General features: G+C 39.1%; 1 protein-coding gene across 1 annotated transcript; it reads right to left on the bottom strand.

The window, feature by feature from the left end:
* Positions 1–449: 449 nt before the first annotated feature.
* chrm2b (cholinergic receptor, muscarinic 2b) lies at positions 450–2,799 on the bottom strand. Its single transcript, XM_063000053.1, has 2 exons — positions 2,088–2,799; positions 450–1,006 (listed from the first exon to the last, which is right to left on the bottom strand). Exons 1-2 carry the CDS (start codon positions 2,797–2,799, stop codon positions 450–452), a joined length of 1,269 nt encoding a protein of 422 aa, XP_062856123.1.
* Between the last annotated feature and the right edge of the window lie 18,389 nt (positions 2,800–21,188).

Genomic DNA, 21,188 nt, shown 5'->3' with positions numbered 1-21,188 from the left:
TATAGTGCATTATTCACAGATATTCAGTTCTATTTCTTACTAAGATGAGCAAGCGATTTGAAGCCCTATTTGCTACAGAAAGGTTATGTAATCATTTACATGGCTTTGATTAAACTTACATATGACAGTTTAAGGCCTACAAACTATTTCTGAATCTGGGTTTCTGCAGTTCCCATATTCTCTTCACTTTATAGTTAAATGCTTAAAAACAATAGAATATATTTAAGCAAAGCCACAACAAATCCATTTAAAGACATCCATACAGTTCTGCAATTGGTTTTTAAGGTCTAAAAGGATGGGGTTCTTATGAACAGGGTTAAATATGCATGCAGTGTCACCTCCTGCTCCTAGCCTGGTGTAAACTAAGAGGTTACATTCACATTTTTGATAAATTTTACAATAGTTTACAATGTACGTTCACCCATCGCTGACCTTCAAAAGCCTTGCCTTTATCTGGCTGCTCGAATGTTTCTATACTTGCACATTAACAGCTTCTTGAAGGTGTTCTTGAAGGTGCCGTTACACAGGGCGTAGCAGGCTGGGTTAACCGTGCTGTTAATGTAGCAGAGCCAGTAGCCCAAGACCCACATAGAATTAGGGATGCAGATAGAGCAGAAAGTGTTGATCAACACCATGACGTTATACGGGGTCCATGTAATCACAAAGGCCAAAAGGATGGCCATGATGGTTCTTGTAACCTTCCTCTCCCTGGAACACCCACTCCTTTTCTTTTTCCTGTTCGGGGGCATGAGGATCAGGGCCACCAGACTTTGCCTTTCTTTGTGATGGCCGGTCTGTTCACTTGCAGGTTTATAGCTGTTATGTGTGGTCATTTGAGAGGAATTTCCAAAGCAAAGCAGTTTGGCATGGCTTGATTTCACTTGCGATGAAGTTTGGGTTGGAACGGCTGTCAAGTCACTGTTAGAAACCCCCTCCTCCTCTCTCTGATTGGATGAAGCTATGGCACTGCCAGATGTGGAGTCGTTCTCACTCTCTCTGTCCTCACCTGGGGTAGGAAAAATTAACAGAACACTATATTTTGAAACAGTTTTTAGCTGGTACCTTCAAAATGTCATTTAATTTATGACAATTCATATAAAAGTGTTTTTGATGCAAAGCAACATTTCAAGCTAAAATCAAAACTCTTATTGTTTTGCAGAATTTCAGACTTAATTACTGAATTCCCTGAATTTCTGGAATTGTTTAGTTTATGACCGGATTTGGCATGTAAAGCCAATGGGTGACTTGTGGGCAAAAGTAACATTTTTATATAAACTTGTAATAGACATGTAAGTCATGGTAAATTTGGGATTCAATAATGTCTGCGACAGCTTTTTTTCTGTGCCAGAATGACTGAAACACTAATTTTCCCTATAATTACATTTTAATTTAATATAACTATGATCCTCAGGTGGTGGTGCTGTTGGCTGGTAGGGCGTCTACATATAGACATGATAGGCTTTATTTTGGGCGGGATTGACGGCTGTGCGGGGTGTGTCAACTGCACTGCGTCCAGTGATTTTAGGAAAGCTGGATAAAGTGGTGGTAAAAACATGAAAATAAAGAGTAAAATAAAAAAATACTTCATAAGTGATTAGGGTTGACTAAAAAGTATATAGTCAACAGTAAGTGGACAGCTGACCAATAACTTCATAAACATTTCATTCCAAAACCATGGGCATCAACATGGAGTCGTTGTCCTTTGCCATGTGCAGCTACAACAGCATTCTTTCTTCTGAGAAGGCTTTCCATAACATTTTAAAAATGTGTCTGTGAACATTTGTGCCCGTTTAGTCAGAAAAGGATTTGTGAGGTCCGCTAATGTTGGAACTATAATGACCAGGGACTAAAGGTGTTCACTGGAGTTTCTTCACGCCAAATTTGTCAAGTTTTTACAGCCCTTGCTATGTGCGCAGGCATTTATTTCACAAATATTTTTGATCTTGAAATGTTTCTCCACTTTCTAGTAGAGAATGTTCAGCTTGCTAAATGTAAGTTAGTGGAAGAAAGTTGTGGAGCAAAGACCAAGACTTTATAAATAAAGCATTTTAAAATCAAATCAGCTTTACCTATAATAGCAGTAAAACCAACAGTGTTCTGTTTTTGCATATCCTCCGGTTCTTTGCTTTGCTCTCCATTCCCAGCGGTGCTTGAGAGAGCAGGAGTTCTGTTCTCCTGGCTGACTCCAGGCCCTTTGCAACTGACTCTTCTCTTGATGCGGCTACGGCTGGCTTTGGATATCTGCCAGTATAACACACTCATGATGACCACAGGCAGGTAGAAGGCAGCGATGGCTGTGCCGAAGGTGACCACAGCGTTGGAGAAGAACTGAATGTAGCATTCGCGTTCACGCACTGTGCGAACACCCACAATGAACTGCCAGAAGAGGATGGCCGGAGCCCACAGGACGAAGGACAAAATCCAGGCGGCTGCAATCATCAGACCTGCCATCTTGGTCGTCCTTTTCACTGGGTAGGTGAGTGGCTTGGTGACACAGAAGTAGCGATCAAAGCTGATGATAAGAAGGTTCATGACCGAGGCATTGCTCGCCACATAGTCCAGAGCTAACCAGAGGTCACAAATAATGGGCCCTAAAGGCCAGTATCCAACCACAATGTAGATTGTGTAGAGGTTCATGGAGAACACACCAATGATGAGGTCCGCACATGCAAGGCTGAAGAGGAAGTAGTTGTTGATTGTCTGGAGGCTCTTATTTACCTTGATGGAGACGATGACCAGAACATTCCCGATAACTGTGGTCAGACTTAGAACACTTAGTCCCAGAATGATGAGCACCATCTGTGGTAGATTAAAAGGACATTTCACGTGATGACTGGTCTCATTGGCAAGGGTGAAGCATGCAGTAAGACTAAGGTTAGACGTTTTCATCTTGTCTGAGTCTGGGTTTACGTATCGTATCGTTCAGGATCTTCACATTATGACCTAAACACAAAATAAAGAGACACATGATTATACTAGTTTATACTTTCATGGAAATATAAACTGCCCCTGTTCTTTGGGTGGAATTAATTGGCAGTACATCTCCTCTATCCACAACACAGCAACAATTACCAATCTTGGACACTGGTGAGATTTTATGTTAGAAAAGGGTAAGTTACAGTTCTTGGGTGGCGCAGCAAGAAACCATGCTAACCCACCAGTGCTGACATCTCACAAGTTCGAATCTCAGTTCTGCTACCAACAGGCCATGAGCCTATAGGTGCAACTAGTAGCATTTACTAGTAGCAGAAACTGATAGCATTTAGTGATCAGATTGACTCCTCTCCAATTAGATATCATCTCTGTGTCAGCAAGCCAAAAGAAAGCCATTTGTTTTATCTAACCACTAATGCTGGACTCTACTCAAATGATCTACTGAACCAATTAAAAATGAAGTTTTAGGGCAAAAACACATAGGGTGGGTTTGAAGTAAAAAGAATAACGGTTATACTAAAAAATTACTACTTTTCGACATGGGGTCTGAAAACTGGGTTAGGATGCATGGTGCAACCCTTAAGCTAATATTGAAAAAGGGTTAGTGTGTCTCTATGAAACCTGCTGTTTGCCAAACATACAATTTAAACAATGACTTGCTGACACTATATTTATTTCCTTTTGTCCAGCCAGGTGCCATACTGCTGTCAAGTCAAGAGAGCCCAGATGTGTTGGGGCAGTTTGTAAAAAACAGTATTAGATCCAGGGCAGATGAAATGCCTATGTTGGTCATATACACTGATCAGCCATAACATTAAAACCACCTCTATGTTTCTACACTCACTGTCCATTTTATCAGCTCCACTTACCATATAGAAGCACTTTAAAGTTCTACAATTACTGACTGTAGTCCATCTGTTTCTCTACATGCTCTGTTAGCACCCTTTAATGCTGTTCTTCAATCTCCCAGAACCACTACAGAGCAGGTATTATTTAGGTGGTGGATCATTCTTAGTACTGCAGTGACACTGACATGGTGGTGGTGTGTTAGTGTGTGTTGTGCTGGTATGAGTGGATAAGACACAGCAGTGCTGATGGAGTTTTTAAACACCTCACTGTCACTGCTGGACTGAGAATAGTCCACCAACCAAAAATATATCCAGCCAACAGCGCCCCGTGGGCAGCGTCCTGTGACCACTGATCAAGGTCTAGAAGATGACCAACTCAAACAGCAGCAATAGATGAGCGATCGTCTCTGACTTTACATCTACAAGGTGGACCAACTAGGTAGGAGTGTCTAATAGAGTGGACAGTGAGTGGACACGGTATTTAAAAACTCCAGCAGTGCTGCTGAATCTAATCCACTCATACCAGCACAACACACACTAACACACCACCACCATGTCATTGTCACTGCAGTGCTGAGAGTGATCCACCACCTAAATAATACCTGCTCTGTGGTGGTCCTCTGGGGGTCCTGACCATTGAAGAACAGCATAAAAGGGGGCTAACAAAGCATGCAGAGAAACAGATGGACTACAGTCAGTAATTGTAGAACTACAAAGTGCTTCTATATGGTAAGTGGAGCTGATAAAATGGACAGTGAGTATAGAAACAAGGAAGTGATTTTAATGTTATGGCTGATCAGTGTATATGTATACATGTGTACTGTAAAATTCTTCTTCCACATACCCCAGCTTCTTTGGAAGTCGGGGTCAGAGTGCAGGGTCAGTCATTGTACAGTACCGCTGGAGTCGAGTCAACCTTCTAGCTGATAACTCACACCTCTACCCATTAGGCAACCACTGTACCAAGAAGTGTCTGTGATTTTTTAATTATCTTTAATTAACTTACAAAAGTAGGAAGAAAATGATTTCCAATGCCTTTATTGTTTTACAAAATGTCCCAACTTTTCTGGAAAAACGGTTTATACACTGATGAGCCAAAATTTTACAACCCCTTATTGATATGCTGCCAAAACAGCTCTAACCTGCTGACACTGACACCACAAGACATCTGAAAAAGTCATGTGGTGTCTGGTACCAGGTCATAACCAGCTGCTTCAATGTCCGTGCATTGTGAAGTGGATCGTCCTACAGTCCATCCTGGTGCCATCTCCTTCACGGGCAAACGATGCGCACAAGCCCGGCCATCCACAATCAACAATGCCATTCGTTATACAAGTTGAGCTTTCATCGTTCCAATGTCAAGTTCTGATGTCTGTGTGCCCATTGTAGGTGCTTTTGCTGGTGGACAGGAGGTAGCATGGGCTTCTTTGTCTGGCCTGCGACTAAGCAGCCTCATACACATAAGGGTTTAATGCATAAGGGTTTCATCATCACACCTCATCACCAGTATTAAAATTATATGCAATTTGAGCCACAGTTGCCAGACGCCATGGTGTTTATATCACCTGGTATCAGTGAGTCTTGGCCGCTTAACAACCTTCTGGCGGTTGGGCTCTCAAGTAATCAAGTACCATCAATCCAAAATTTGATATATCCCCATCCATGATGTGCTTAATTGTTATGAAACAGGCTTTGACATGCACATTTTTGGCTTATCAGTGTAAATTTTTTCATAATTCATACAGAAGGTCATGGTAACTAAAATATTACCTCAAACTGCTACTGGATTAAAGTATGCTTATATAATTTAAACTCAGTCTGTCTTTTGTTAACACGGCGGACTGATCAAATATGTTTGTGTTATGCTTTTAGGCTTTGTCAGGCTAGACAAAATAGAATTAATGTCTTCACAAATGACTGTATACTCACAGGCTACTGGAGTGTTCGTAGCCTGTTTTTCAGGCATTACTGTAAAGCAGTCTGTTCATCATCAGACTTTGAGGTCTATATTCGACACATGACAGCGTAAAGAACACTAAACCTTGTTTGTGTGAGTGAATGAGAAAGAGCAAGACACCAGTGCCAGCTCAGTGTGGCTTCATAAGAATCACACACATTTTTAGTCCCTTAAGTAACCCATTAAGTGCTCCTAAATTTGGGGTTAGCCAGAGCCTGACACGCATTAATGAAATTGCAGGCCTGAATTGTCAGTGGAGACGAACCAGCTTTCCGTATTTGCCCAGATGCCATGCTATCTGCTTGTCTGTTTATGACAAGCAGATCTCCAAAAGGTAAATAGTGAAATACCAGACGCGTTGAGGTAGGGACAGAACTCATAATATTATTGCAGGTTAGTGTGAAACCCCATCGCTATGTGAATTAGGTTTGTCCTCTTGAGGCAACACTTAGTGTTCAGCTGCCATTTTAAAAGCATGAGTGATAACACAGATTCTTGTCTCAACATTACTAACGTGAAATGTTACCCCCTTACTCACAGTGACCTCTTGAAGTTATTCCTAGACATGTAATGTTTACAAAAGTAGCCTAAGCTAATTTGTTTCCAGGTGTTTCTTGTTAAAACTGTCAGAAAAAGAACCTGATTATTTGGAGGTGATGGAAAGACAAATTATGCCCATTTTAGAACTTTCCTTTTTCATCTCTTCAACAGTCAGGTTCCAACTTAATTAGTTATGCGATAAATATCTCATTAATGTGACAAAACTGCAAAATAAATAAATAAGTATTAAAGAAGAACTGACTATTTAAAAATAGTACTCTGGGTTAACCAACAGTAGTATAAATAGAAGTATGGCAAGCTGTGCAAAAATCAATCTAGCAAGCTCAAAGATTAAAAATTCATTTACAGGATTAAAACAGTAGACATAAAATTGTTAATAGTTTGTTTATAGCTTCATGTAACATGGATATAAAATTTGACACTAAGCATACAGACCATTTTTATTGTGTATGCAATTTGTATACGGTCTTACTGTCTCACCATCTGAATGTATGTATAAATGTAAAAAAAATTCAAGAGCTTTCTGGGAAGTTTAAGAACATTATGGAAAAAAATTACCCTGGCCATGTGTCCAAATGCATTTTCTGATTACATGCATGTTTTTGTTGTTGTTGACTGACAGAATGTTTAAGTAAATAAACAACATAAATTGTCCTATAATAAAAAAAGACACCACTGATGTAGTTTGTATGATTTCACAATAAATGCCTGCAGGTTCAGTACTGTTGATGTTTGGATTAGATAAGTATTGGGTATCTGCATATATTCATAGCTTTGGAATCAAATAGAAAATTAAACAATTAAATATTTGCAGCCAAAAACAGTTATCCTAAGCAAAAACAAACCATGGTAGTATAATGGCTAAATATCAAATAAATTAAGTCACCAATAGTCACCATAGTACAACAATAACAGTAATTTGTTTTAATATACTGATATTTTGGCTATCTATTCTTGTAGTGTCTTCTACTACTTGGTTATTATTCAATAAGTTGTACAATAAAATAATGGTGTATTAGGCTTCATAGTTGGTTCATCATTATGGGGAAACACAGTGTACCATAGTAAAAAAAAATACAAAAACATATAATAGAACAAAAATAAAATATAGTTAGATTCTGTCTATCTTTCAATCTACCCATTCATCCAATGAAATGTCTCAGTGCTCTGGTAATTTATTATTAGGGATGGTCAGTTTATATCTTTAAATGTAAGTTTATAATGCACACACTTTTCTCGCACAAAGCTACTGTTATTCTTACAGAGCTCCACAAAAAAACCAATCTTTAACAGGGACACAAAACTCATTTTATATGCCTGTTAAAGCCGGCCTCCTTTCACACGCCCATCCTGTACACATCATTAACAGTCGGTATATATTATTAGTATTGTTTTATGTTGTCAGTCAGGGAATTGGTTCACTGATTGGTTTACTGATTCTACTTTGTACTGATTTACTGATTCTAACAGGTTTTTCTAACAGGTTTTCAAGACCAATGTATGGTATGGATTATGGTAAAATGGTAAATTATTTTATATTCATGCTCCATTGGTTTTTTTTTAACTGACATCTGTTGTGTTTTTGTTTTATTTTACCATTCTTTATTTTATTATTCTGCATATTATCTTTGGGTCCACATTTGTTAACAGTGGCACCTTCTGACATTGACACCCAGCCAGACATGGGTATAGAAAGAGGTATAGTGCCAGAAAGAGGTACAGTTTTGCTAAATATCTCATATTTCTTAAAATATTTTTTAACACGTATTCCAAATGCATTACATTTGTATGAATTTAATAAAATATGCCACTGAATACAATTAACACAGTGTATGCAAAAATAACCTTTCAAAAACCTTACTTTACCCAAGACAACGTATTAATTAATGATTATTATATAAAGATTTGTAAAACAAATGCAAACTGTACTGTATAAACGTTTACTGTAATTAATACAAAACATACAACAGGATAATACAGTTTATCTTTATAAAACTTGGTGCCCTGTGTTGAATATACAGAGAACAGTGAGACTTCGTTACCATATCAGGTATAGCTGCACAGATCTACATCCAGGTCCATATTTACCTTCTCTCGCACACACTCAGCCGCTGTTTATCCATTTCAGCATAACACAAGTCGATAAGGTTCGATATATCGGCATCCATGTGTTCGCCTCAGCTGTTGGAAGTTTCTTCAGGTTGTGTGAAATGTATAACCGCGTACTGGTGAAGTGAATGAACTTCTGAGTGAGCATGAGGGAGTGTGGATGTAAATACCGGCTGGGGGCGTTGGTCCACACAGACCTCGAGTTCAGAGCCACGCCGCCATGAATTCAGTTTTTTTTTAATTTATGTTCTCAACTTTACCAACTAGTTGAGTTTTTTTTAATTGGTAAACGGCTCAAGACCCTAAAAGTCTATTTTGTCTTTTACAATTCAGGACAAACTCCAGGAACTCTTAAATAAAGTCGAAGTACACTGCTTGGCCAAAAAAAGGTCACCACCTGGATTTAACTAAGCAAATAGGTAAGAGCCTCCCATTGGATAATTACTGCATGGGTGATTATGTTTCAGCTGGCAACAAGTTATTTAACCCTAACTGATGCAGCGAGTAGCTTCTAATTTGTTGAACAACCATGTCGAAAGACACATCCTGTGGTCGTGGAAAAGATGTTAATCTGTTTCAGAAGGGTCAAATTATTGGCATGCATCAAGCAAAGAAAACATCTAAGGAGATTGCTGAAACTACTAAAATCGGGTTAACTGTCCAACACATTATTAAAAAGTGGAAGGACAGTGGGGAAACATCATCTTCGAGGAAGGAATGTGGTCGGAAAAAATGAAAATCGAATGATCATGATCGGCAATCACTTAAACGTTTGGCGAAATCAAATGGTAGAAAAACTACAGTAGAACTCAGGGATATGTTTAATAGTGAAAGTAAGAGCATTTCCACAGGCACAATGCGAAAGGAACTCAAGGGATTGGGACTAAACAGCTGTCAGTGAGGCTAACCGGCAAAAATGGCTTCAATTTGCTAGGGAGCATAAAGATTAGACTCTGGAGCAATGGAAGAAGGTCATGTGGTCTGATGAGTCCAGATTTACCCTGTTCCAGAGTGATGGGCGCATCAGGGTAAGAAGAGAGGCGGCTGAAGTGATGCACCCATCATGCCTAGTGCCTACCGTACAAGCCTGTGGGGGCAGTGCTATGATCTGGGGTTGCTGCAGTTTGTCAGGTCTAGGTTCAGCAACGTTATGTGCCCAAAGAATGAGGTCAGCTGACTACCTGAATATACTGAACGACCAGGTTATTCCATCAATGTATTTTTTCTTCCCTGATGGCACGGGCATATTCCAAGATGACAATGCCAGGATTCATCGGGCTTAAATTGTGAAAGAGTGGTTCAGGGAGCATGAGACATCATTTTCACACATGGATTGGCCACCACAGAGTCCAGACCTGGACCCCATTGAGAATCTTTGGGATGTGCTGGAGGAGACTTTGCGCAGTGGTCCAAATCTCCCATCATTAATACAAGATCTTGGGGAAAAATGAATGCAACTCTGGACAGAAATAAATGTTGTGACATTGCAGAAGCTTGTGGAAATGATGCCACAGCGAATGTGTGCCGTAATCAAAGCTAAAGGCGGTCCAACGAAATATTAGAGTGTGTGACCTTTTTTTTGGCCAGGCAGTGTAGGTGGGTAACAGTTGGCTATGTGGCGTTCAACATCATAGGCTGACTGAAATGTAAACAGTAAAATATCACTTTTTATTCACATTACATCTTTGACATCTTGTTTAACAGAGGAAGAAAGAATCAATCTATAAATAAACAAGTACAAATATTACATATGGCCAAAAGTATGTTGATACACCTTTTAATGATTGAGTTCAGGTTTTCAGGTATATGAAACAAATGACAATTTACCATGATTGTGGTCCTTTAATTTTCCAGAATGAACTTGCCCCATGCACAAAGTAAGGGATGCGGCTCAGTGGGTACCACTGTCGCCTTACAGCAAGAGGTTCCTGGCTTTTATTCCCACTTGGCGCGGTCCAGGTTCTTTCTGTGTGGAGTTTGCATGTTCTCACCGTGTCTGCATGGGTTTCCGTTGGGAGCTCCGGTTTCCTCCCACAGTCCAAAGACATGTAAGACAGGTGAATTGAAAAAAACAGAATTGCCTGTGACTGTGTTTGAGATTGAACTTAAACTGATGAATTATGTGTAACCTGTAACTACCTGTCATGAATGTAACCTAAAGTGTACAACGTGACATGAACATCCTAATAAACAAAGTAAGGAGATACTCTGATGCCTTGCACAGAGCCCTATTTCAACCCACTGAATACATTTGGTGTGAACTAGAACTTCCAACATTTACATTTGCCGCATTTAGGAGACGCTTCTATCCAAACCAACTTAGAATTGAGGGTTAACAGTGACAACTTGGCGGTGGTGAGGCTTGAACTGACAACCTTCTGATTAGTAGTTCAGTATCTTAACCACTAAGCTACAACATCAATACCTGACCTCACAAATGCTCTTTGGAGTAAATGGGTACAGACACACCCTACATCTTGTGGAAATTCTTCCCAGAAGAGTAAAGGCTTTTATAATTAGACAGAGGGGAGAACAACTCCACAGTACTCTGTGGTTTATGTTTAAATGGATTTCTTTTAAGCACTCTGGTGTAGCAGAGAGAGTTGGTGCTGCACATCTAAAGGATCCTGGTTTTCTGTTTGTGTGCAATTTATAATGTCAGCATGGTTCTTGTCTTGGCACTTAGGTTTCCTCTTAAATACAACTTGCCAGTGAGTAAATTGCTTCTTGGTTTAAATAATTGAGTGAGTGAATATAAATATTACCAGTAAATTTCATTTTCATTTTAATTTCATTTTGGGATGTTGATTTGTCTAAATAATATTTATTTTAATAATTAATTTGTCCTGTGCAGAGGCTTAAAGAGGAGAGAAAAATAATAACACAGGGGTACAGAACTATTTAATATTTTAGCTCAAAGCATATTGTATACATGTTGTATTAGCCAAAATAGTCTAGGGGTAATAATAACATTTAAATAAATAAATAATTGAAGAAAAAAATAACCCAGATCCAAAGATATGCTAAAATTGAGTTAGCAGGTAAAACTCTGATATGGCATAGGTTTGGTTAAAGATAATAATGTTGTGGTATTTTATTTCTGCATTTGTATGATTTTTATGCATTTCCTATTATTAACAGTTTAACTATGCAGTATTAAAAACGAAAGTACATAAATGCACAATCTTGTCTCAGGGCCAGTAGCCTCAAGGGTACATATTTTGTTCCATCAGTTGGTATTGAATTACATTCAAATATACAGAAAAATATGTGTACATAAATAGTTATTCATGTAAAACTATGCAAACTAAAATTACAAAATTTGTTACATTTCTGAAAATGCAGTTTGTCTTAAGCACACAGAAAATATCTGATAATTGGGTTTGGGTAGACAATGGGTATTTTCTGGAAGACCATACCCCCTTTTGCCCCAATTTTGTGTTGGTGCCTCCTTGTTTAAAATGAAGAAACAATGTTATAAGGCTGGATTAAATGAAACCACATTAATTCTTGTAAGAATTACAAAGCTAATAGGGCACAGAGATAACCTGTTAAAGAGATGTGTATAAACCTCATTAATTAATGTACAAATAAGTCAGTAATTGATTTTTTAATAAACTTTGGAGTCATATGCAGCAAATAGAAATGATTCAGTTTGAGTCTGTGTTCTGATAATTCGGGTGATTGGCCTTGGTCTTCATTGTCAAACTTTATTCTGACTGTAAAACAGTTTTTTGACATTTAAGGACTTCGGAATGGCAATACGAATGCTCAGAGCTATTTAGCGTAACCGGTCTGCTCTGCATCACTGGGTGATAAAAGTGGGGTTACATTTTACTGGCCACAAAAATGTCCTTGGGACAACATTCCCCTATAAACACTGTGTTTGAAGATCTTAGACAGAATAGGCTATGTTTACAAGCAGAACCGGATTATTCATATTTAATTAACAGACAATATTTGTCCTACTGTGTCTTTACTGTGTTGATTAGAAAGTCTGCTCTGGTGAATATGATTTATGATTTACTGTACCTATTCCTTAAATAGCACTCTTCAACAAACACCACAATGTTCAAAACACTAAAGTGGTTCAACACTAAAGTGGTTCTGGTGCCATTTTCTCCTCATTACTCAAACGAACTAAACAGCAACAGAAGACTGGGCAGCTTTTGTCCCAGGCCAAAGTGCTACGATGGGAAGGAAGGGTTGGAACTGTGCTGAGGAATGCCAGCTGCACAGTGGAAAGTTTGTCAAAGTAAACTGTCCAAACACCTCATTACAAGGCTCAAGACACAAGACAGGGCCCTGCTCTTCATCAGTAAACTCTTCAGCGTGGCCTTGAAGTGTCTGTGAGAAGATGTACACCATCATGGAGCAATCAGTATGCCAAGCTACTTGCATGTGTGCTGAGTTAACAGACTCAGTGAAAAATGAGGAGTGATAGAGCAAACTGAGTTGTAGCTTCTGAAATATGTGAAGATGGATTGTTGTGTTTAAATGCTAAATAAAAAGAAATATTTATTTATGGTTATCGGGCAAACAAAGGACACATCCATATATGGCTAATAAACAAATTTCCGTCAGGTATCTGAACCCGACTCCCCCCAACTTCCAGGAACTGGAAGTGAACTGGAAACTTTTAAGTTTGTACCGGTTAGCGTGAATACGTAAATACTCCATTTGGATTGGTGCCCTGTCTGGGGTGTACTTCTGGTTTTTATACTAATTGTTGCAGTTTTGCTAGTGGATTTTTGTGCATTCTTGCTTGGTACAAGACCTCAGCTGCTTAACACTCCATGGTTACTTACATTTACATCTGCAGCATTTAGCAGTGAGGGTTAAATTGCCAGCAGTGTCAGCTTGGCGGTGGGGCTTGAACCGGCAACCTTCTGATTACTAGTTCAGTGCATTAAAGATATTGTATGATTCTCTTGTTCATGATGTGTGATACATTTTCAGTTTTAAATTAAAAAATCTGGAATGCAGGCAGGACAGTTAGGCACACACACCCTGTGTCTATGAAGACTGTTGTTGTTTGTGCAAAGGCCTGGTACTGTCTTATCTACCAGGGGTATTCTGCCATTCTAAAACATTCCTGCCATCAATAACCAATGGGAACACTGAGCGATTCTGACATTATGCAAATCCATCCATCCATCCATCCATCCATCCATCCATCCATCCATCGCCATTGTCACTTTTGTGATTGCTGCTGCCCAGTATAGATAGTGGGTTTAGTTTGGCATCTTTGCTAACACCTTTCTGCCATGGGAATCCCTGAGAAGCATCATAGCTCTCTGCTTCCCTGATACATGCAAGCCTTTTTGCCTCAACAAGGCACCATAACATTAGAAGACTCTTTCATTTATGTGTTTAGTAATATGTTCTCCAAGAACTTTAGGAAGCTTTTTGAACTTTGCCATGATTACTACTTAAATAAAATAACAGGTGCATTATTGACCCTTTTATATTATATTTTATGTAACCTAACAATGGCAGATAGTGGATTATATTCCCTTGGCATTCTTTCAGCCCATTTTATAAGGGCACCAATTATGATAGGCCTAATCAGAAGAACTGTATGTGCAGGAAATATACAATAAATGTACATTAAAGTATAAAAACAACCAACAAAATGTGTATGTGGTCATATAAATACAGTATTGTAATTCTACTTCACTACTGTCAGGCTGTATTTTTTATAATGGCCACTGTGTGGCGCTGCTCAACAAGAATCTGGAGTGGAAATTGAATATTTCCATGTGCATTCATTCGGTGAGACTTAAGATGAAGTTCAGCTAGAGACGATAGTTAGTTGATGTAGCTGACAGTGACATACAGCTGTGATTAATAATATCCACTCACACACACACACACACACACACACACACACACCTTTAAAGGTATTATGAAGAAGAAGAAGATAGAAGATATACTTTAGTTGTCATATATACATATACAGTTGTACAGTACAATGAAATTCTTCCTTCGCATATCCCAGCTTGTTTGGAAGCTGGGGTCAGAGCGCAGGGTCAGTCATCGTACGGCGCCCCTGGAGCAGACAGGGTTAAGGGCCTTGCTCAAGGACCCAACAGTGGCTGCATAGCAGAGCCTGGATTTGAACCGCCAATCTTCCGGTTGATAGCCCAAAGCTCTACCCACTAGAAGTGTTTTATGTTTTAATGTTTTAACATTCTGGGCGAATGTCCATGTGCACTATTATTCAACTGTTAGCCTCAGTACTTGGTGAAACATCCTTTTGCCTCGAAAATCTACTAGGTGATTTCAGTCAGTGCTAACAAGCTTCAAACACCTCTCTTGTGGAATCTTGGTCCATTGTTCTCGTGCAAAAGCTTCCAGCTTATCTAGGTTTGATGGTTTTTGTGCTACAACTGCTTTCTTTAAATCCCATCACATTGTTTATAGGATTTAAATATGGAGACTGAGAAGCCCATTTCAATATATTCCTTAACCAAGCTTTGGTTGACTTGGAAGTGTGCTTGGGATCACTGTTCTGTTATCAGTAAGTTTTTTACTACAGAAGACATAATATTCCTTCTCAAAATGACTTGGTATTTTTTGTAAATCTATGATGCCAATCACATGGTCAAGATGGCCAGTTCAAACAGCAGGAAAACATCCCCACATCATCACTGACCCCCTCCATGCTTGATTATGGGGATAGTATCCTCCTGATCATAAGCCTTGTCCTTCTTGCACCAGACAAACTGCAGATCCATATGACAAGGTTTTGATTGGTCACTCCATTGAAATGTGTCCCAGAACTCTGCAGGTGTTATCAAAGTCTCTCTAACTGCACCACAGTTTTGGATCTTCTGGACAATCCTCCCAGTGGCAACTCTAGAGATGTTACATTTCTTGGGAATCATTTTATACCCAGTTCCTATTTGGTGCAATAAATTGATTGTTTCTGTGTCTTTTGTGAGCAGCTCCTTACTTTTCACCATTGAATCTCTGGGTGGTGTTTATATAACAAATCACAGTTGAAGCAAATTAAGAGTTATTAAGTTCCCAATTGCTTGATCGTGTTGTAATTCAACTTTAGGTCATACAGAGTAGCAGTAGGTTTTAGGATAGCAGTATTATGTAGGTGTTGAATAATTGTAACATCTGCTACTCTAAAGATCCTGCATCATTTATTTTCTTTGTTTATTAACTGCATCATTCAACTGATTAAGACTTAATTTAAAGCAAACTCTAGCTCTGCAGAAGTATAGAATATTTTTGATTGCAGCTGTAAATTGTCATGTATTTTTCAGAAAAGTGCAAGAACAGAAATAGCATCACAAATGCAGTGCAGTGAAAAAGGTTTTGTATTTTGAATATAACAATGACAGGTTTGCTGAAGTTTCGCCAAAGGCTTAGCGACAACATATTGAAGGCTATGGTCTCTTCAATGTTTATAAATCCAAATAAATTTTTTTAAACTAAGCAAAATTGCATTTTGGGGAGTTTGCAAGAAGACAAATAAAAACAAATCACCCAGATGATAAACAAACATTTTGGAATAAAGTCCTACGTTTGGATAAATAAAATATGAATTTTTAGACAGCAACAGGTTTATCATGTCTGTAAAGTAAATTGTTTTATAAAAGAGCATTTTGCGAACAGCTGAGCATGGTATGGTATGTGATGTTGTGATGTTTCATGACCTGGATGTGAGACCCGAGTAACTCTTATTAGATCATATCTGAGCTAATGAGATATGCAGCGAAAATACAAAAGCAAGTTCACATCAGAGTGGCTGAAATACAAAACTAGAATTACAGCAGTATTGTGGTCTAGTAAAAGTCCTATAGCTTAAACCCACTTGAAATATTGTGACGAGATATTAATGGTTAAAAATGTAGCCATGTTTATTATTTTAAAACTCAAATAAAAACTCAAATAATGTGTCAAAGAAATCAAAACAGAGAGAACCTGAACACTTAACTTTTTTACAGCACTGTATGTTTAATTATACAAACATATGCTGGCATCCATTTGTATTTCAAACCTTTATACACAATACAAGTGTCCCTGCGTTAGAGAGCACAGTCCTTCCTTCCTGGTCCTCATCCATAATCCTAAAAGAGCAGGTTGGTCAATATCTGTGATGCACCATTGTGGTTCTGTAGTAAAATAGACCAGGCATCAGGCATATTGGAAAAATTCACTCCCTTGTTTGCATGCTGATCCCATTTTAAAATTTAAATATATGCAAAATATAGATGATGAGAATATTTCCACCTGTGCTGAACAAGAACATCTCTGACGGGTTTTATGGTTTATGGCATCCGTGCCAATCTGAATGCATTTACATTTGTGGCCAGACATGACCATTGTTTTTTTTTAGGTCACATGGAAAATGGCTTTCCCTTAGCACAATATATTTTAAAACATTATTTTGTAGTTTAGCATGTTGTTCTGTATCAGTGCTCATTGTTTAATGTTATACAGTCATTAGGGCAAGATTGACAAGCGCCATTACTATTTTTAACACCAAATTTGAAGCAAACATGCTCTTATAACAGGAAGCTCGTAGTTATATTACTTGATATGGATGCATTTGCAGTGGAAGTAACCTGGATTATACAGTGTGCTCACTGGCTACAGTAAAAAAAAAACTTACAGTGCCCTCACAAATATTGGCATCCCTAAAATGGCTTGTAAAACATCTTATATTGCTTATGCTTGTAATATTTTATTCAAACATTAACAAAAAGCAACTTGTTATATTACTTATATTACTGGGAACACTCAGGTGGTAAGATCCAGGGTTTGAATCTCCAGTAGTGCTATTGGACTATCATGGGTCTACATACAGACATGATTGGCTATGTCTGGGTTGGGGGATTTGTCAATGAATTGAGGTCCTATATTACTGTTCCTGTGTTACTGCATTTTGGGAAGCTGGACCCACCACGACTCTGACCAGGATAAAATGCTGGAAAAACATGTAAAGGAAACCCCCACCACTTAGTTTAGTACATTTTCTTTAGTACAACTTCTCTTTAATAAGATACTAGCTTGGAGTCTTCTCCTGTAATAATAAATGAGACTGAAAAACACATGGAGGTATCAAAACCACTCTTTCTTACAAACATCTGTGCTTCTGATTTTTCCTCTTCAGCCCACCCCACTGCTTTAGATATTTGGATATACTGTAGGTCAGATTAATTAACCTTAATTATGTGGTCACTAAACCATTTTGTGTAGCTTTGGATCTTTGGTTTTGGTGAATGTTCCAACCATGAGCTAGATTTGGCTAGCTTTCTGGCTGAGGCCCATTTTCTTGGTAGGAGTCCATGACACCATGTATTTGTACAGACCTTTAAAATAGAAACAGCCCCACAACATCACAGATCCACCACCATGATTCACAGTGGGGATGAGGCATCTTTGTGTCTGCATTTTGAGGAAATTTAGGGTTAAGGGTTTTAAAGTCATTATACTTTTTGTAGCTTTTTGTTAATGTTTTGCAATTAAGTTTGTTTTTACAGTTTATTACGTTTTCCAAATGTGCCAATGTTTGTAGTGTGTATTGTTTAATGCTGTACACTGTCTTATGATGCCTTTTGTACTTTTGACATTTTATAAGGCTTCTGGTCTCTGTGGGGACTCATTTAGATCAATAAATTATAGGTACATGATTTTAATACATAAATAAAGAACAAAACAGATGTAAATACACAATTTGTGCCCATTAAGTAAAAACAGAAATTGTGAGGTCAGGCATAGATGACTGTGTGCAATCAAAATTTGAATTCATCCCAAAGGTGTTCAGTGGGGTTCAGGTCAGGGGTTTGTACAGGTCACTAAAGCTCCTTTAAACCAAACTTGTCCAATCATGTCTTTATGGTCCTTTTTGAGCTAGGAGTACACTCATACTGAAACAGAAATGGGCATTTCCCAAACTGGAACCACAAAGGGAGCATATCATTTGTAAAGTTAGCATATCATTTGTAAGCAACAGCTGTGGTGGAAACACCTGTGTGTAATAATCAGGAGGGTTTTCTATGTACAGTGTATCACAAAAGTGAGTACACCCCTCACATTTTTGCAAATATTTCATTATATCTTTTCATGGGACAACACTATAGACATGAAACTTGTATATAACTTAGAGTAGTCAGTGTACAGCTTGTATAGCAGTGTAGATTTACTGTCTTCTGAAAATAACTCAACACACAGCCATTAATGTCTAAATGGCTGGCAACATAAGTGAGTACACCCCACAGTGAACATGTCCAAATTGTGCCCAAATGTGTCGTTGTCCCTCCCTGGTGTCATGTGTCAAGGTCCCAGGTGTAAATGGGAAGCAGGGCTGTTAAATTTGGTGTTTTGGGTACAATTCTCTCATACTGGCCACTGGATATTCAACATGGCACCTCATGGCAAAGAACTCTCTGAGGATGTGAGAAATAGAATTGTTGCTCTCCACAAAGATGGCCTGGGCTATAAGAAGATTGCTAACACCCTGAAACTGAGCTACAGCATGGTGGCCAAGGTCATACAGCGGTTTTCCAGGACAGGTTCCACTCGGAACAGACTTCGCCAGGGTCGACCAAAGAAGTCGAGTCCACGTGTTCGGCGTCATATCCAGAGGTTGGCTTTAAAAAATAGACACATGAGTGCTGCCAGCATTGCTGCAGAGGTTGAAGACGTGGGAGGTCAGCCTGTCAGTGCTCAGACCATACGCCGCACACTGCATCAACTCGGTCTGCATGGTCGTCATCCCAGAAGGAAGCTGACGCACAAGAAAGCCCGCAAACAGTTTGCTGAAGACAAGCAGTCCAAGAACATGGATTACTGGAATGCCCTGTGGTCTGACGAGACCAAGATAAACTTGTTTGGCTCAGATGGTGTCCAGCATGTGTGGCGGCGCCCTGGTGAGAAGTACCAAGACAACTGTATCTTGCCTACAGTCAAGCATGGTGATGGTAGCATCATGGTCTTGGGTTGCATGAGTGTTGCTGGCACTGGGGAGCTGCAGTTCATTGAGGGAAACATGAATTCCAACATGTACTGTGACATTCTGAAACAGAGCATGATCCCCTCCCTTTGAAAACTGGGCCTCATGGCAGTTTTCCAACAGGATAATGACCCCAAACACAACCTCCAAGATGACAACTGCCTTGCTGAGGAAGCTGAAGGTAAAGGTGATGGACTAAACCCAATTGAGCACCTGTGGCGCATCCTCAAGTGGAAGGTGGAGGAGTTCAAGGTGTCTAACATCCACCAGCTCCGTGATGTCATCATGGAGGAGTGGAAGAGGATTCCAGTAGCAACCTGTGCAGCTCTGGTGAATTCCATGCCCAGGAGGGTTAAGGCAGTGCTGGATAATAATGGTGGTCACACAAAATATTGACACTTTGGGCACAATTTGGACATGTTCACTGTGGGGTGTACTCACTTATGTTGCCAGCCATTTAGACATTAATGGCTGTGTGTTGAGTTATTTTCAGAAGACAGTAAATCTACACTGCTATACAAGTTGTACACTGACTACTCTAAGTTATATCCAAGTTTTATTTCTATAGTGTTGTCCCATGAAAAGATATAATAAAATATTTGCAGAAATGTGAGGGGTGTACTCACTTTTGTGATACACTGTACATGAAATGCTAATAAGAAAAATAAATGTAATGCTATGCTTGATGTAGGCATAGAATTATTTTAGCTACCATATTATAACCTGGGTTGACAAAATACTTGAATTTATCTGAATATTGAAAAGACTGCCCTAAATGTATAGAGTACTGTTTTCTGTTACAGTACATAACAATGATTTAATATTCAGCACACATAAGAAACCATTATTCATATTTCTCAGTGGTATTTTCAGCATCCAAAGGAAGATAGAGTGTCAATGTGTGCATCAAATTATACAGATGTGTAAAGGATGTGCATAAAGGAGTGAGTGTGAGGGAGTGAGCAAGGAACTGAGTGTAAGTAAGCGTATGAGTAAGGGATGAGGTCAATGTGTGAGTGTGAGCTAGTGTGATTGAGTGAGGAAGACAATGTGTGACAAAGTGAGTGAGAGTAAGTGTGGGAGCATGAGAGTGAACGTGAGGGAGTGAGGGAGTGAAGAGTGAATGTAAATATGTGATGGAGTGAATGTGAGTGAGTATGTGATTGAGTGATTTGTGAGTGAGTATGTGAGTAAGGGTGTGAATGTGTGAATGTGAGTGAGTATGTGATTGAGTGAAGGAGTGAATGTAAGTAAGTAAGTGAGGGAGTGAATAGGAGTAAGTATGTGAGTGAGTGAGTATGTAAGAGTGTGAGTATATGAGTGAGTGAGGGAATGTGTGAATGTGAGTGTGAGTAAAGAAGTAAGTGAGTGAATGTGAGTGAGTGAGTAAGTGGTTGAGGGAGTGAATGTGAGTAAGTATATGAGTGAGTGAGGGAGTGAATGTGAGTGGGTATATGAATATGTTAGTGAGTATGTTATTGATGGAGTGAGGGTGTAAATGTGAGTAAGTATATGAGTGAGTGAGCGAGTGAATGTGAGTGAGTATATGAGTGAGTGAGGGAGTGCATGTGAGTGGGTATATGAGTGAGTATGTTAGTGAGGGTGTAAATGTGAGTGAGTATATGAGTGAGTGAGTGAGTGAGTAAGTGAGTGAGTGAATGTGAGTGAGTAAGTGAGTGAGTGAGGGAGTGAATGTGAGTGAGTGAGAGAGTGAATGTGAGCGAGTAAGTGAGTGAGGGAGTGAATGTGAGTGAGTGAGTGAGGGAGTGAATGTGAGTGAGTGAGGGAGTGAATGTGAGTGAGT

This window comes from Trichomycterus rosablanca, chromosome 8, assembly GCF_030014385.1.
Source record: "Trichomycterus rosablanca isolate fTriRos1 chromosome 8, fTriRos1.hap1, whole genome shotgun sequence".
NCBI lineage: Eukaryota > Metazoa > Chordata > Actinopteri > Siluriformes > Trichomycteridae > Trichomycterus > Trichomycterus rosablanca.
Note: the sequence above shows the minus strand (reverse complement) of the source record. Positions and strands in the feature narration are given on the sequence as shown.